Here is a 17,739-nt window from a genome sequence, read left to right as displayed (position 1 = left end):
CTCTCTCTCTCTCCCTCACACACATAATCACTCACTCTCTCTCTCTCTCTCTCTCTCTCTCTCTCTTTCTCTCTCTCTCTCTCTCTCTCTCTCTCTCCCTCCTCCTACCTGCATTGCTATCAGCACACTAATAAGTGAGAGCGTACAGTCAAGGTAGCAGCAGGACTGCAACTCTCTCTCTCTCTCTCTCTCTCTCTCCTTTTCGATCTCTCGCTCTCTCACTCTCTTTCTGTGCTCTCATTCCTTTGTGCTCTCGTTCTTTTTTTAACCTTTCCCTCCCTCCGTCCCTCTCACGTTCTCACACACTCTCGCCCTCCCTCTCTCTCTCTCTCTCTCTCCCTCCTCGGTGTGCATACGTGCGTGTGTGGACCTTTTGGAAAACAGACGCCCATGTGAGCAGCAGCAGCAGCGGAGCCAGGCAGGCAGGCAGGCAGGCAGCGGCTGAAGCAGGAGCTGAAAAGAGAAAAGAGCGGAGAAAGGAGGAGAAAAGGAGAGAAGAAGTGAGGGAGTCGTACCACCATTCGCTCGGAGCAGCGGCGGCAGGGACAGGCATGTGAGAAGATGTCCGTGGGAGGCTGCGCGTGTCCGGGTAAGCAAGCGCCCCCTGAGCCGTCGCCGTGACTACCGCCAGGCGCCGAGAGAGAGCAGGAGCGGGTTGTCAAGTGTGTCTCCGTGGCGAGAGGAGAGAGGAGGCGGCCCTGGGCCTTTTTTTGTTGCAATGACATATGGGAAAGCACAGAAGGTACAAACATGTTGGGGAAACATGGCTGCCCCCTGTTGTACTCTCTGGAGCTGTGGGTGCGCGCCTTGGACTTTTTTTTTTGCTTTTTCTTTTGCTTTCCATTAACTGCTTTCTTGGGTTTTGGGGGAAGAGTGGACGGAAAAACGGAAGAGTTTGGTGGTGGTTTTCATTCCCCACCAGCGCACACAGCTGGTTTGCATTGGGGACAGTCATGGCTCGGGTTGCCTTGTTGTGGCTCCTGTTGTTGTTGATCGTTTCATGGCCTTAATTCTGAACAGGCTGAGGAGGATTTTTTGTTGTTTTGCTTTTTTCATCTAGGTTGCCAGTTTTGTGTCTGAAAGCAGATGTGCAGATCCTCTAGGTAGAGGATTTCTGGTTGGCAGAGGGGGGAAATCAATAGAGTGGCGTTTGCTGAAGTGCTTTGGTACAAGGCCAAAGGTCATAATATTCATAATAAGTTAAGTGGCAGCCTTTGCTGTCATGGCACATGGAAGCTCTTTTGCATCTTGGATACCTATATTAAACTAATCAGTGCATGTCTGTGCATTGGTAAGAGGCCAAATAGTCATAGTAGTCTTAATAAGTTATGTGGCAACCCTTGCTGTCATGGCCCACTGCATTTAGGATACATATCGCTGCTGTCGGAAGAAAACCTCATATCTCCATTTTTGTCGTTTCTTAGTTTCTGGCATAATTTGCCCTTTACATTGTGTGTGAATTTCATGAGGAATGGACAAAAAAAAACAGCCCAAAATAACTTAGAAATAAGTCTGGTTCCATTAACTTACATTAAAAGTAAAGAAGGTTTTTTCCTTTTGCTGTAAAGTTGTTATTTTGGAGACAGCTGCGATATATTTCTAATAGTACTCTTTATAACTGTGTAAATACATGGGGTTTTGGAGTTCATGTGCCCACATGCTGCCATAACATGTATTATTTTGGTATTTCTGTCTGCACACATCAACAAGTGTCTGTTTCAGCTTCACAACTGGAACCCTTAACGCAACCTTTGGGTTTTGGTTCTGTGTTTGGAAGCATAATGAGGTCCTTGAATGATATGAATAGGATCAGTCTGTGACACTGGTTTCTAACAGTTCGCTTAATCATAAATCCCATTATTAATAATATTAGCTTTTATTTGTTAGTTGTAAAATTGTCATTGTCAACCAAAAGAGGCTTGGTTCTCCTATTGAGTCTTGGTTCCTCTCACTGTTTCTTCCTCATGCTCTTAAGGAGTTCCTCTCAGTGGTTCTTCTTCATGCTTTCAAACAATTTTTCCTTTTGAGTGTTGGTTCCTCTCTGTGTTTTTTTTATTTGTGTTGGTTCCTCTCTGTGGTTCTCTATTTGAGTGTTGGTTCTGTCAGTGTTTCTTCCTCATGGTTTTAGTGAGTTTCTCCGTCTGAGTCTTGGTTCTTCTCTGTGGTTCTTCCTCGTGTTGTTAGGAAGTTTTTCCTTTTTAGTCTCGGTTGCTCTTATTGGTTTTACCTCAAGCACCTAAGGAGGTTTTCCTTTTGAGTCTCGGTTCCTCTTAGTGGCTCTTCCTCATGCTCTTAGGGACTTTTCCTTTCGAACCTTGGTTCCTCTCAGTGTTTCTTTCTCTGTAAGCATTCAGGGAGTTTTTCCTGCCTCTGTCTCCCTCAGCAGCGCTCATTAGATGCTCGGCCCAGCATTTCTGAAAAGCTGCTTTTTTAAATACTATGCAAAAAACAATTAAATAAAAAAAAACACGTTTGAATTGAATTAAACATCTGATGTGTTTAGTGACTCTAGTGACTTTAAGATATTTGTCTAAAATGCTTATTTTTAAATCCGTTCTTGATGGAGAGCTACATGCAGGATGTTCAGGCAAAATAGTCTCTAAAGAAGGCTTGTTTTTTAGATACACCACATCAGCGTTACATAGAAAACTCAGACTTGTGTTGGTTTTACTGGTGGTTTTGGAAAGTAAATGAAATCACTATTTTGTACTGTGGAAATTGTGGCCCTTGGTTCATGTCTCCAGCATTGTGAGGACATTTGTCACATTTCTCCACAGTGAACCATTTCACATCAAACCACTCCAAATGACTTTATTTAAATCTCAAGCACTGAATAAGGATATTTTAAAACATTGGTAGAATTCCCATTCAAATACAATAAAATGATCAGCTTGTACTTTATTGTTAAAAGGTCCTGAGGGTGAAATGTTCACACCCTCAAACAGCTCAGATACAGCATGAGACATAACGCTGCAGGTGGCCCAGATAGATAAATGTTTTGGGGGGAACTTGTGAACACACGCTGTGCCTCCAGCAGGGGGCGACGCTACAGATATGCCCCATGCGCTCTCTCTCTCTCTCTCTCTCTCTCTCTCTCTCTCTCTGCTGGGTTGATGTAATTTCACAGTCGTGTGCGACTGATATCTTCGCTCTGTCGCTCAGACTCATTGCACAAAGTGACAGTCGCCCTGGCGACGGCCCATCAAATCTGAGCTCCACCACTCTCTCATCCTTCACTGAGAGAGAGAGAGAGAGAGAGAGAGAGAGAGAGAGAGAGAGGGAGATGGAGAGAGAAAGGGAGGGAGAAAGAGAAAGATGCAGAAAAGAGAAGAGAGACAGGAGCAAAGAAGGGGAGAGGGAGAAACAGAAGGAAAGGAGGGGAGAAACGAAGGAGGGGGTGGTATATAGAAAGAACAAAATGCAGTTGATCATCCAAGGCATGTTTGATGTCTTAAGTTTGCTTCTTTTGTTTTCCACTGGACCTTCGAGGCTAATGTAGCAAGCAAGTAATGGAAGCTTATACCCAGTGGTATAAGCCCACCACGTCACACTGTGCTAACTGCCCACTATATTATCACACATTTGCCTCAAACTGTTTCTAAAAACAGGCAAGAATTCAGGTATTTTTAGTAATATTTTGCTTTTTTTTCCATTTTTATAGGTAACAGAATATAGTTTAGTATCAGAAGCCATGTAAGAAAGTCTGTGTGAGCTTACTTAACTGTATGATGATGATTTAAGCATGCATTTTGCACAATGCTAAATGGTGAGGTATAACTTATGTTTAAAGACGGCATAACAGGTATCGGTATCGAACCAATATCAGCAGAAAATGCGTGAAAAAAGAATGAATGTGATTCAAGCCTGTAACAGTTCAATCCTGAAATAGTGCTCACTCACACTGTGTGATGTGGTGTTGTTAGCTGTGTAATTCTTCATATGGGGTAGTAGAGGCTTTAAATAGTTTGAGCATGATAGCCTAGTGTTAGATGCTCATCTTAGGTGCTGCAATAAAAAGATACCTCCTTTTAAAGCTTAGTAGTTTTTAAGGAAATATTGCAATGGTATTGTTCACTACTCAAGGTTTTAGTATCAGCATCAGAAAAGAAAATGTGGTATTGTGCCATCTCTGCTTATATCACCTGTTTCTCTAAGCTATTGCTTTATTGCTTTTAGGGTTGTCATGATTACTTGATTAAAATCGATCACAACAAAAAACAAAACAAACAAAAAAAAAAACAGTCCTAAGTTAAGATCTGACAAGATAAGGATTTTCACAAATTTGTATTACAGAAGCAAATTTCTTATCTTACAGAATCTTATCTCAAGGTAGGAAATCCTGAACCAAATTGAGGTTGATAATCAGTTATGTCTGTTGCCAAGAAACAGACAATACACGCAATAAACATAATTTAAAATAGTTCAAAAAACATGTCCAAACTAAAGTGCGATAAAGTGAAAAATGTGGTTTAATGGGTCGCCGCCTCAGTTTCAGTTTCCATTTCCTAAGGCACCACACGTTTAACTCTCCTCATTATTCACCATTATCGCTGCGGTAGTTTATTTAGCAAGTTTTCATGTGTTAACACACATACAAGTAATGGGAGGGAATGTGTCTGCAGGATGTTTTCAATCACAGAGTTACAAAAACTCTCACAAGTGAAAATGCCATTTTGCAATATGAATAAATGTAACGCTATTATGCTAGTTTTAGTGAACTCGTTATACCGCCTGCCACAGTTGCCTAAAAATGAGAACATTCTCTTTTAACTTGATTGGCTAACAGTAGGAACAGACTTAAAACAGAAGTTAGCACTGGGGTTATCTTAAAGTTAGGATGATATTTATGAAATTTTGATGAGTGAATATAATGCTTCTGTAATACTATTGTGTTATCTGGAGTTAAAATAAGATAATGAAGTTCGGAACTGTTCTGTAATAGCTAAATTCAGTCCTAACTGAAGTTGTCATGGTGACTAAACAGATAAGATTTCTGAGTTAGGATGTTTCTGTAAAACGGCCCCAGGGCATCTGCAGGTCATGATAAAGCAGCATTCAGTAGTCTGTAGATTCTACACAAGGGGGAACTAGCACTCAAATCACTTTTGTGTGCATCACTGAGGCTACATTCTCATTACAAGCCTCATTGCTAAATTCCTTTTTTTTTTGCTAAAATCCGATTTTCCTAACTTTCTGGTTCACATTCATGTAGGTCCGTGACTTAAATATGTCATTAATATGAGCAAATATTGCGTCCTGAAATGACCTGCATGCGCACATTCTAATCAACATCGTGTGAAGGAACCATGTGCGTTGAGAACAGCAAACAAACTAACCAGCAGAACAAACCTTCAGCACCAAGAAAATTAGCTCTAAACAGCTCTCAGCTGTTCATTGTTGGAGCAAGACAAAGGCGTAAAGGGTCAGATGCGTTGCTTTTGCCCTTTTAACTGGCACTAACTTCAGGTTAGGTGCTGCTGCCTCATAAATGCTGAATGATTAACGCATGCATAGTGTAATAAAAACATTTAAATTCCAATCTGAGCATTGTTATTAAGTTTGCATAACCATTGATGTCTGATCTAGGACCACATATGAAAGTGTTTTGAATTTGAAAAAATCAGATTTGTGTGTCCACACAGCTCTGAAAACATCAGATCTTGGACACATTAATGCAAAAAATCTGATTTGTGGCACTTCAGCCTGGTGATGTGAACGTAGCCTGAAAGGGAGGAAACCCACACCAGCAGGATCTCACTAATGCATATTTGTTTTCAGTAACAAATTTATTGTATATTAAATGAAGTTAAACGTTTGCTGTTGTTTAATACTAATACTTGATTGCTCGATTACTAATATGATCGATGGTGACAGCCCTACTCACTTTATAGCTTTTGAACACTGGCTTTAGAGAGGATAAACAGTGCCTCGGCTACGATTGTGCCACCACACAGGCGTTGTGTTTGACTCACGTTATTGTAGCGTTCACCCAGGCGATGCCATCACTGGCTCCCAGAGCAGTGGTCAATCAAGTGGACCCGTGACATTTGCGCCCCGAATCCAGAACTGATAACATTTTGTGCTCTCAGTCATCTCCACAGCCTGAGAGTTTTGTCATAGTGCTCATTTTTCTCTTTTTCAGCAGAGGGCCTAAAGGACATTACAAAAAGAATAAATCCCTCAAATCCATTCTGTGTTGTTTTTCGCTTTGTTTTATGACACTGTCCCAGCAGGTTTACAAGATGGCCTCCTTGTCCCTCTTCTTTTCCTCCCCTCCTCATAAAGCGGAGGTCTCTGTGAGCACGACTGCTTGTTCTCAAGAGCATCTGCTCACTCGCTCTGTTGCAATATCATATCAATAAAGTTTTATGAACCATTAAATAGGTTCATATGATTCATTTGTTCAGTGCCTGTGTGCGACGAACCTGACGAGTGTTTGTGTCATTTGGAGCAAGATGTCTCTTTGACTGTCAGTCAAATAGGAGCTTTAATTTCACTCATACTGCGTACAAGTGGCAGTGAATTTGCGTAAACGATGAAGCCATCTTATTAATGCATTTTGGAAAGGTGAACGACTTTCTGGACTGTTTGGCATCCTTTTGGTTTCGGAGTGCGCATTGTGTGGGTAGGTGGGTGTGAGGAGCGCAGAGCATACAGCGAGTGTGGCTGGTTAATGGCCTGTGGCTGCAGCCCAATTATGTGATTGGTGGTTGTAAGGGAGTATTTGAGTGTCTATCGGTCACATTTGTTGTATTTGGTCTGAGAATGGGCTTTGTTCGTGGCCTGTGGTCAGAGAGAAAAGTGTCAGTTTAGCAAAGTGAGTGAGGGAGTTAGGGAGGAAGAGAGACTGAGAGAGAGAGAGAATGAGATATTGAGCAAGAAAGGGAGAGAGAGAGAGTGAGAGAGTAGCACATTCTGTGTAAGCCCGGTGTGTTTACATTCCTCTGTGATGTTGAGTGTTTAGAACTGCCTCCTTGTGTGGTCTTGCGTACTACATTAGTATGTAAGAGGTGAGCAATTTGACAAACATGAAGTATCACAATATCACAGTAGGCAGTGTATAAAGTGTGATATTTACACTGCATAAATTCTATCTTGGCGATTGAAATCGTCTTAAATTTTGTGTAAATATCAAATTTTCTTATATCTGATATTGTAAGTGTGTTTTATCTTATTTATAGATGTTTTACTCATTTGTAGGCATGTTACCTAGTCTTCTGCAGGTAAATAATTTTTACTTATTTAAAAAAATAGTGTGTGAAACAAGCTAAATTATCTGCAAATACAATAAGACACTAGATGCAATATAATTTTTGCATTGTGGCGTAGGCTTTCAGCAGTTAAAAACAGAAACAGTGTACCAACCAATCAGTATCACCACGTTTTAAAAAAAAAAGCTATACATTTTTTTTTTTTTATGCAGTTTTTACACAGGGCCAGTTACCTGTTTATACTAGGCGAGGGCTCAGCAACATGTGGCTCAAGAGCAGAATTAGATCTTTAGGTAAAAATAAAATAATCCTCCTTTTCAGTGAAATAAAGCTCTGTTGATCGTTCAACACAGTTTTAACACTAGATGGTTTTAAATGCTTAAGTTTATGTAGCCTGTATCTGCTGATTCACCCTTTAACCCTGAAGATCGGCACGCAGACTGCTGGTCACATAGCAGCATAGACAACAATCTTGTCTAGCTAATAGCTAACAAAAACTAAAAACTCACACAGCTGAATTCATATTCTTGTTTGAATTTTCCTGTTCCATCGTAAAAAGTTGGCAAATGAGATGCTGACTTCAGCCTCATAAAACTTGAACGTTTAAACACATTTTACAAGAAACTGTTCTCTTTTTGAGGAAAAGTTTCCTGCCAGAGATGCAAGAAAAGCACCTATAGCTGTGCTAAAGCTTAAAGCAGAGCAAAGTAAGTCTGTGTTTTTGTTTATATTATATTTTTTGGCCTATACTAGTACATTAGCACATACTGAGACATGTTTACGGCCAAGATGTTGAAATGGACATAAAATGTTGTGGCTTCCAAGGTGGTTTGATTTTTGTGAATGCTCACAAATGCTCACAGTCATAAAATTTTAGCCAGTGATTAATTACAATGTAAATAATGATGATTAGCAGTTTGTCTTTGTTGTTTGTTGTCTTTCACAATTAAAGTGTGGTCAGATTGGCTGATTAGCTGTCTTGCTTCCAAGCTGTTTATGCTTAGTAGCTCCCAACTGAGACAGCAGCAGCTCAAGCTCAAATAAACAAACATTACTCACCGCTGCCCTCTAAGGGTGATATAGGACCAAACAGAAGTTAGGAATTTCATTGTTTTGTAAAACCCATGACATGTTTCAATAAACATATTTTCTGTCTTCTATTTGCATGAATTTGCCTCAACCCAACGAATGAAAACGCACATTCTGTTTTTCTGCAACACAGACGTGATTTTGAATGCTAACTACTGTGGTAAATGATTGCAGTTAGCTTAAATGATTGTGATCAGTCAATTATGTAATATTTGTGACAAGCCTGTCTTGGACTCACAACAACAGGGTGAAACTTTAGCCAGCTGCGCTGCTCATGAGCACATGAGCCAAATCTCTTTTTAATGAAAAATTGTTCAGTGCAGTACAAGTACTGTTTTGGAAAATGTTTGGAAAAACTTGTTGTGACTAACTTGCTTGAGAATAATAGCATAATGTTATATTGCCCATCTTTATATCTGTGAGCACATGTTAAGTCATATGCAAAAGTTAGAACACCCCTGGTCAAATTACATGGTTCATTGATTTTGTAAGTGAAAATAAGCTAACACATCCTCTACAGCAGGGGTCAGCAACATGCAGCTCCGGAGCCACATGCGGCTTGTTTACTGGCGTGTTGCGGCTCTACAGTAAAATTAAATTCTTTAGGTAAAAATAAAATAATCCTGCTTTGCAATTGAAATAAAATTGTGCTCATTCTAAAACAGTTCTAATAATAATTAAAAGATTTAAGAAAAAAATTTATAATTTGGAGACAAATTGACTTATTTGCATATATAATCACTCCAGCTCAACTCAGGCATCATTTAAGGTGGAATAGGAAAAAATAAGATGGCGAACGACAAGCTGACTTAAGCTTGTAAAAAGTCAAATGTTGAGAGACATTTTACAAGAAACTTCTACTTTTGCGGAGGTTTCCTGCCAGAGATGTGAGAAAAGTGACTATAGCTGAGGTAAAGCTTAAAGCAGAGCAGAGTCTGCATTTTCATTTATATTTTTTAGCCTACGCTAGTAGCACATATTGAGACATATTTACAGCCATGATGGTAAAATGGACATAAAATGTTGTGGCTCCCAAGGTGGTTTGATTTTTGTTAAAAGGAAAAAATGGCTCTTCTTAACATTTGGGTTGCGACCCCTGCTTTCCAGGGAACACACTTAAATTTGGCATCTATCTGCTATTTGTAGTGCACAATTTATTTCTATTTATTTGCTAAAATATAAATATATATATATATATATATATATATATATATATATATATATATATATATATATATATATATTAGAGAATATAAAATGTGCCATAATCTTTGTTAGGCCAAATTTTTTGTTTTCATTTTTTCCAATTTCTTAAATTGAGGAAATAAAGAGTAATTTTCCAATAAAATGTGCAGAAGTGTGTTTTGTGTAAAAGATGTGTTATTTAATTTATTTTCACCTCGAAAATCAACAAAACATGCCATTTGACCAGGTGTGTCTAGACTTTTGCATACGACTGTGTGTATGAGTGCATACTGATGGATCTACTGTATGCCTTGACATGCTTCAGACTGTAAACGGGTTTTATTTTAATAGAGCTGTTAATGTCGGCCCTCTGCTGTCACCTTCAGCGTCCACAGGTCACAAGCTCCTCCCCACCTTTCTCTTTCTTCCCCTTTATCTCTGACCCCTCCTCTCTTTCTCTTTCTTTTCTTACCATCCTTCTCCCTCCCCACCCTCCCCGCCACCCCTCCTGTGGCATTATGAGCAGAGGTTGGTGCGCTTTCTCATGCGGGGAGTCACATGGCGCGCGCTTGATTAGAGAAAAATCACTCAAAGCGCAGCGGCGGCGCTAAAATGGCAACCCAGCGCAGTTACACAAGACACGGGCTGGAGAGAGAGGGACACACGAAAGAGAACAAGGAGGACGGCATGAGGGTGTTTGTGTCAGAGAGAGAGAGCGAGAAGAGAGGGAGGGAGTGCGAGAGAGTGAGAGAGGAGCTCACTTAGCATTGTGCGTGTGTGTGTTTGGCTGGCAGACTGATCTGTCATTGGCCAGGCTGTCTCCACACATCAGACCTGTCTCCCAGCAGCCACAGATCTGGAACAAAATGGCTTCCTGTGCCAAGAACACAGCAGCATCAGGGCAATGTCACTTACCCATCAGCCCCCAGGCAGCGCGAGTGCAGAGAGAGAGAGAGAAAGAGAGATGTGTTAACACATTCTAAATCACAGCCATAGAGCCATGTCACTGCACATGTGTTAAGATGTTACAGAATGGCTGAGATTTGACAGACACTAGAATTTGTTTACAGCGTGATTCTGAGTGTTTGGACAGTGAAATACGTTTGGCTATTTTATTGCACATTCTCAAAGTTTGCATTGTATTTTAAATCAAATACATTATGAATTTGTGACTACAGTGTAGAAGCTGTTATTTCTGAGTGATGTTTTCATACAGGTTAGGTTAGATCAGTGGGTGTCGTTATTGGGCTGATACGAGCAGAAAATGCTGGATGGGATATCGGGGGAAAAAAAAGAAAATGCATCTGATCCAGTCCTGTGACAGATCTACCCTAAAACAGCTCATGCTCACATTGTGTGATGTGATGATATTGTGTAATTCTTCCTGTGGGGTAGTAGTGTTTGGGTAGTTTCAGCAGGATAGCCTATAGTTGGATGATCATCTTAAAGCTACACCATGTAAGTTTAGAGGATTTGGAGACCTCTCTGGTGGAACTTTGTAAGTGCATGCAACGCACAGTGCATTTGGTACTGTGGGTTGTGCTTTGGACCTCTTCCCTGAGCGGATGAAAACTCACATGAAATTCCGACCAGACACCTCTGCCTTTTAAAATTATTATTTCAGACTTCACAGGGTGACTCAGAGCAGCGCACGCACTGCATATTTTAACATTTTTTCTACAACTAAGTAATGGTACTTTTTTGATTTTAACAAACAAAAATACATAGTGCTGATCATTTTAAAGCTTAGAAGTTTTTAAAAGAAGAAATATTGGATCGATATCAGCCCGATGGGTTAAATATCGGTATTAGTATCTGACTAAAACGTGATATCGTGCCACCTTTAGGTGAAATCATATTAGATTGGGGGTGTCATTTATTATGTTTAGCTCCCCAGTTTCAGCTGAGAATAAGTAGTGGAACAAATAAATGTGAAGCAATTAAAAAATTGTGTAATGTAATAGTATTTGCTTGCTCACCCCTTACACCCAGTAACATCTTCTAGACAATTGAGATTTTCCTTTAAGATGCATTACAGCCAGCCTCTTTTAGTTGCTGCTATCTTGAGGCCTCAAGTGAAATACATGCTCAGTCAGATTTAAATCAGGAAACTGATCTCTCTACTTTGTCTTTCTGACAACTCTGTTTAAGTGTGTAGAGTAGTTGTATGCTCACAGTCCACTTTATTGGAAACACTTCCCATGTGCTTCCACTCTCTGGCCACTTTATGAGCTCCATCTACCTTATAGGTCCACTGTCTAGGTGTACAGACTGTACTGTAGACCATCTGTTGTCATGTATATTTTTGTCAGCTGTCCTCTATTTTTTCATCATTGATCAGTGGTAGTGTGTGTGTGTTGCTGCTACGAGTGCATCAGGCACTGTGGTGCTGGAGTTTCCATCCAGAGTGCTTTTTACCAAAAAAGGTTATAACTTTTCAAAATGTTTGGTGATATAGTCAGAAACAGAAACTGTCGGTTTTTACTGACTGATGAAAAAACTGTTTTTCGTTCAATAATAGTGGATAAATTGTTTGTTGATACCTGAAAAACCTACATTGGAGACATTTTTGCTGGAAAAATAATTTATTTACTCACAAATTTGATATCATTTGACAGATTTCACCCACTTGGCTCTAACAAGAAATACAAAAAACCAGCATGGCAGAGGCACAGCTGGACGGAGAATGAGACAAGAACGTTTTTGAAAGGAATGCTGCCACTTTTAAGCTCCTACAGTGAGAAGTATCTACAGCTACAGCCTTTCTAAATGGAAAGTGTTCAGGCAGTTCTTATTGGAAGAAAAAAGGGGTTCTCTCGCATAACAGTTTGGATGGAAAACATATAACTAAACAAATAGCAACTGATGGGCTGCTGTCTTGAATTGGACATCAGCGAAGTGGAGCTACAAGGGAGGTGTTTTCCAGTAAATTGGCCGGTGCTACGTTATAAACTCCCAGTGAGTTTTTGTACCAGCTCCTGGTCATGACACTACCTCCTTCATGCTCCACAAATGAGGCAGCTGCATAGAGTCATTTACAGTTATTCTTTTTCTCCACACATCTCTCTTTCCATTACTTCAATAAGGCTTTATCTTAACCTCATCTGGCTCACCTTTGTACTTTTTTGTATTTGACCTTCTTGGCGCTGATGAGCATCTTGCAGTTTTAACCTCTGTATTCCTCTTCTTACAGCCTTCTGTGAATGGTGATCTTTGATACTCTCAGTGCTGCTGTCTGCAGATTATCTGGGATTTCTTTTGAGGTTTTTCTTCAGAGTTCCACTGATTTTTCTGTGATCAGTTGCTGTGGTCTTTGGATAGACCTGGCTGATACAAAGTGCTTACTCTGCCAGTTTAGCTCTTATTCCATGCTGTTGATTTTGTGATGCCCAGTTGCTCCGCAGTGGTTCTGAGTGGCCATAGTTTGCTTTCTGATCTACATCTTGTCATCTAAGCTTCAAAATGGTTTAATTTTCTATCACAGTCCATATTGTTCAGATTGTTTACAGCTTTTACTTTAAAAGGAGACTGAAAAGGCTACAACCTCTACAAGTGTACATTTAAGGGAACATCACTCAGAAGGATCCATCGCCCATGTGGTCCAATATTGAAATTAGGGTACTAAAAACACAAATGAAAATGCTGTTGACAATGCTTAAAAATGATGTATAAAAAATTAGATATAAAATAAAAGCTGACAATATTATTTAGCCAGTTTACTTTTGATATAAATATATAAGAAATATAAAAATGTTATATTTTTAAGACAGTTGTAATTGTTAAATACAGACAAATTTTCAAGGTTTGCACACATATAATACTTTACAAATACCTTATATACTCATAGTATTAACAACTGTGAATCTCTCACCACAAGATGGCGCCTGTTTGACAGCATCTAACCCTAGTATCCTCCAGTCTTGTAGTCCACCAGAACTGTACAGTTTCATGTTTGTTTCATGTTGTTTTTTCTGTTCTGGACACACCTAATTTAACTCGAGAATTATGTGATCATTGGCATAATGTTGTAACTCAGCTTCAGGGAAACACACGAAACTGTACAGAACAGGTGGGGCCTAAAGCATTGAAGCTGGAAAACACTACTGTACTACATTTAGCCCAGCTATTCTAATCTCACATCACAATGCCTGGTGTGATCCTTGAGGATGTCATCTGAGACCAGCTCCGTCCTTCTGTAGCCTCGCCAGCTTGGCAGAGCCAAAGCCAAACGCTGTGATCAGCACTTCAAAACAGCATTGATCTGAGGCTTAACGCTACAGAAATACAGCGGCCCCTGTGGGAGACCTGTCAGTCATTCAGATAACACTCCCCCTCTTTGTGTCGATGAGGTGTAATGCATCATGACTGGTATTTCTATAAGCTATATTCCATTAATATTTCCTAAACTTTTATTTTTGTAATAGTATGACAGTTCTCATAAACGCTCAACACATCTCCACTATAATTCATGCTTCAGTACATACTGGAAAACACCAATTTTAAATGGGGATTTGGAGGATGGGATTCCGAGAAGTCATCTCTTGTCTGAAATGCTGTTACATGTAGATGATTTCATAGAATTAAAACTATTGCTGGCCAGCACACAGTAGATGTTTGGAAGCAACATTAACTTTGTAGAAATAAACATGAAATATTTGTTCATGAGATAATGGACAGTCTGTAGCAAGTGTATAAGAGGGAGTTCACATTGTAGATGTGTTTGGTGCCTTGTTTTCAATGGGAGAGATGTTTTGCGCACTGTTCATTTATACTGGGATGCGCAGTGAAGGACACATAAAATGTTTTTCTGTGCTGACCTAAGGGGAATCCTCAGGACCTTCAGAGGAGGTCTGTCTGTATTTTTTAGTTCCTTATATACAAAATAATCATGCTTGTATTTAAGTATTATTGGTATGTCATTGTTATGTTTTCATTGGAAACAAAAGTTGAATTCTTGAACCACTCAGTGGAGAATTGTCCAATAAGGGTTTTTTGTCCATGTTATCTAGGTAGGTACATCCAAGCGAGCTCAAGACCTGAAAAGCCTAATGTGGCAGATTTACCACCAGCATAATTAGGAAGTGACAGAGGCATCAAGCAATCACGTTTTGATTTACAGTGGTTGGGACCAGTTTTGTGAGGTGAGGAAAAACGGCAGTCTTGGCCATCTGGAAGTTCTAGATACATGACTGTGAATAGAAGTGGCAGCCCAACCAGTGTGTTTCAGTCAGTTGTAAAAAATGTTAAACAGTGGTGGCAGCTTCTGTAAAGAAAAAGTCACTGTAAAACTGCTGCATAGAAGGTAAAATATATGCTAATGTCTGTTCCAAGCTTTGAATAAAGCACTAAATGTCTTTTGCAAGCTTCAGATGTCCATGGCAAAAAGGGTTCATGTGCATTGCTATTTGCTCAGTGCTAACACACTGTTAGAATCCCATAGGGGCGCTGTCAGGATTTGGCATTAAAGTATAGGTCGAAATTAGAGGACGGATCTACATAAACAAAAAGCAGCTGTTTTGCTCCCGCCCCATACTTGTTAATAGTAGGCCACTGTCTAAAAGAGCAGCTGACAGAGTTTTCTGCATGTATATATAAATACCGTAGCCGTCTAGCACGGCTGATTGGTAGTTAAAGTACTGTAATTCGTTAGCAACAGTGAGACGATCAGTCTCACATTTTTCCACCTTGAGAAAAACCACAATCTCCCGCCAATACTTAATTAGATTTTTATTTTTTATTTTTCTTAAGTTCTGCATTCATCAAATTATCCACTCATCCCAAATGTAGTTGATTGACCAAGACATGTTTTCAACATGAAACTGTTTCAGGCTGGATCGGCGCACATATGTAAATATTTGTTTTTGATGACATCACAAAAATAATGAATTCAAAACAGGCTGTTTTTGCGGCTTTGTTTCCATATACGGACAGTGCACTTTGAAACTCTGACAGTATACATATACATACTATTTCAAACCATTTTTAAATGTGAGGAAAATTAAGGTTTTCATGATATGGGCTCATTAAAAGTAATATGAAGGCTTTCCCTGCGATATACAGTAGGGTAAGAATACAGCACTGCAAACCAATTTAAACTTATTTGATTTGGCAACATTTTGTAGGTTGCTGCTGAATAGGCTTAATTGTACACCATTTTTGCAACTGCTTGCTTCTATACTCTGAGCCTATAGTGTATGTCCATTTAGTACATGTCCAGACTGACACTGAGTAAGAACCTGAAAGGTTAGCAGAGCAGGGGGGCACTTGTGGGGCAATATGGACTGTTATCAGGCCTGTGGCAGATGCGTGCCTCAAGACTTCCTGTTGACTAGTGAACAGAAGGTGGGTAAGAGAGTCCTCAACCCCCTCCATCACTTCGCTACAGCCCTTCTCTCTGCAGGCTGGGCATTAGAGATATCTACCCGAAAAAGAGAGCGAGAATGTGTGAGTGAGTGAGGGAGAAAAACAGAGGAAAAGAGAGAAACAGTTAGAACCAAAGTTAAGAGCATGTAATAGGCACCCCGTCCCTTATAGTGTACGGAGTTGGAATTGGAAGTAGGGAACAGTGGGACTTTTCAACATGACTGATCAACTGGAAACAGCCGGTAAGAAAAGAGCGCTTTTGCTCCCCTAATATGAATCAAGTGATAGTTTGGTAAAACATCAGATTTACCCAGTGGCATGTTTGGTGTGTGAAAAACACTTCTGGCACTGTATGACATACTGGTATCTATAACAAAGGTACAAAAAAACATATTTTTTCAGCTATAAAATGAAAATGAAGTAAGTTTGCAGAAGAACGAGAGAGAAACAGAGAGAGAAAGTGAGAGCGCCTCGTCACTTGAAGTGTACGGATTTGTAGTGTGCGTCAGTAGGGAACAGTGGGACTTTTCATCATGACTGACCAACTGGAAACAGCCAGTAAGAAAAGAGCCCTTCCGCTCTCCTCATGTGGCATTTCTCTTCTGTCTCCTTGATGACTTCTGGCTTTAGAGTCTGAAAAAGGCTCGGTGGCAGGCCTGCTGTGCGCACTTCTGCTGCGTCTCATTCTTTCAAACGTTTTAATGAAGTTCTGAAGCCATCCAGTATGCATGCTTTGGCTAGCATGCTGTGCTGGAATTGCCATGGCTCAGTCTGCCCAGCTGGGGTCATACTGCAAAGCGCTGACTTTAGATCAGCTGCCCTCTCATTCGCTCTGCTGATCGTAGGGGTGTAAATTTCTGACCTCACCCTGATTGAATCATAATTATGATTCTTTAGGAAATGAGTCAGTGCATCATAAAATCTTAGAGTTCACCACTTCAATTATATTTGGTATGATTTAGAGCTACATTTAAAAATACAATGATTCTTAGATCAAAGGCAGGAATTAAAGTGATTAAATTTGGTTAAAACTGTATTTTATTCTGGATTGTTTTCACATTTTATTTTGCACAAAATGTGTGCATGCTTATTTGATGATTATTATAATTATTATTGTTATTATTATTATTATTATTATTATCATCATCATCATTATCATCAATACTAATATTACAAAATAGATGCAACAGAGGCAACATGATGCATTGCTGCATTTTTACATCCTTATCAACAAGAATTTGCCAGCAACAACTGATCCCAGGCCTGCTTTAATAAGCATCCCTAAGCGCGTGTTTCAGACTGCCAAGGCATTGTAAGAAGGGCCTTTGCCTCTGTCACACTGTGACAGCTGAAAGCCAAAGCAATGGTCAGAGTTTGACCCCCCCCATGAGGGGATTAACCCCTGAGAACCGTTTTACTAGCTGATCACAGCCCTTCTAGCAGTAAGGACACCACTGAAAGCTTCTATAGTGTCATGGGTGGGTCGGGAGCTTAAACACAGCACACTGCGGATTTTGCACCAATACATACAGAAAATGCTGCTGAGTGTCTACCACGAATACAGGCATGATGGTGGTAGGCTGCGTGCGTGTGGAGGGAGCACATGGCCTAGCGTTAGGTTGGTAGTATTATCAGTTTGGACTGACAGTCAGAGGGAGACATGAGCCTTCTACACTGAGACGTAGCTACTAGTAATCTGTCAAGAAAATGGCAAAAAATGTGTTGTGATCTTCAATAATTCCTTAAACCTTAAAGGGGAATTCCACCGATTTTTCAAAATTTCTGCATAGTTTAATTGTTGAGATGTAAACAAAGTCAGAATATTTTAATGTGAAATAACGCATTGGGAAGAAACTTTACAGTCGTTTATAGTGGTGATAAGAACCACTAT

At 39.9% G+C, this 17,739-nt stretch overlaps 1 protein-coding gene across 2 annotated transcripts in view; it reads left to right on the top strand.

Moving 5' to 3' along the window:
- Positions 1–216: 216 nt before the first annotated feature.
- The window catches only part of ldb1b (LIM-domain binding 1b), a 39,266-nt gene continuing 21,743 nt past the window's right edge, over positions 217–17,739 (top strand). Inside the window, exon 1 of one of the 2 annotated variants that reach the window (XM_036586053.1) lies at positions 217–589. In XM_036586053.1, coding sequence (XP_036441946.1) covers positions 562–589 — 28 coding nt within the window. In that variant the 5' untranslated portion in view covers positions 217–561. Of the gene's footprint in view, positions 590–15,868; positions 16,091–17,739 lie in introns of those variants that run through there. The other variant, XM_036586054.1, reaches the window with a different exon arrangement.

The sequence above is a fragment of the Colossoma macropomum genome, unplaced genomic scaffold (genome assembly GCF_904425465.1).
Source record: "Colossoma macropomum unplaced genomic scaffold, Colossoma_macropomum, whole genome shotgun sequence".
In the NCBI taxonomy this organism is placed as follows: Eukaryota; Metazoa; Chordata; class Actinopteri; order Characiformes; family Serrasalmidae; genus Colossoma; species Colossoma macropomum.
The sequence above is the reverse complement of the archived record's forward strand: the minus strand, read 5'-3'. Positions and strand labels throughout refer to the sequence as shown.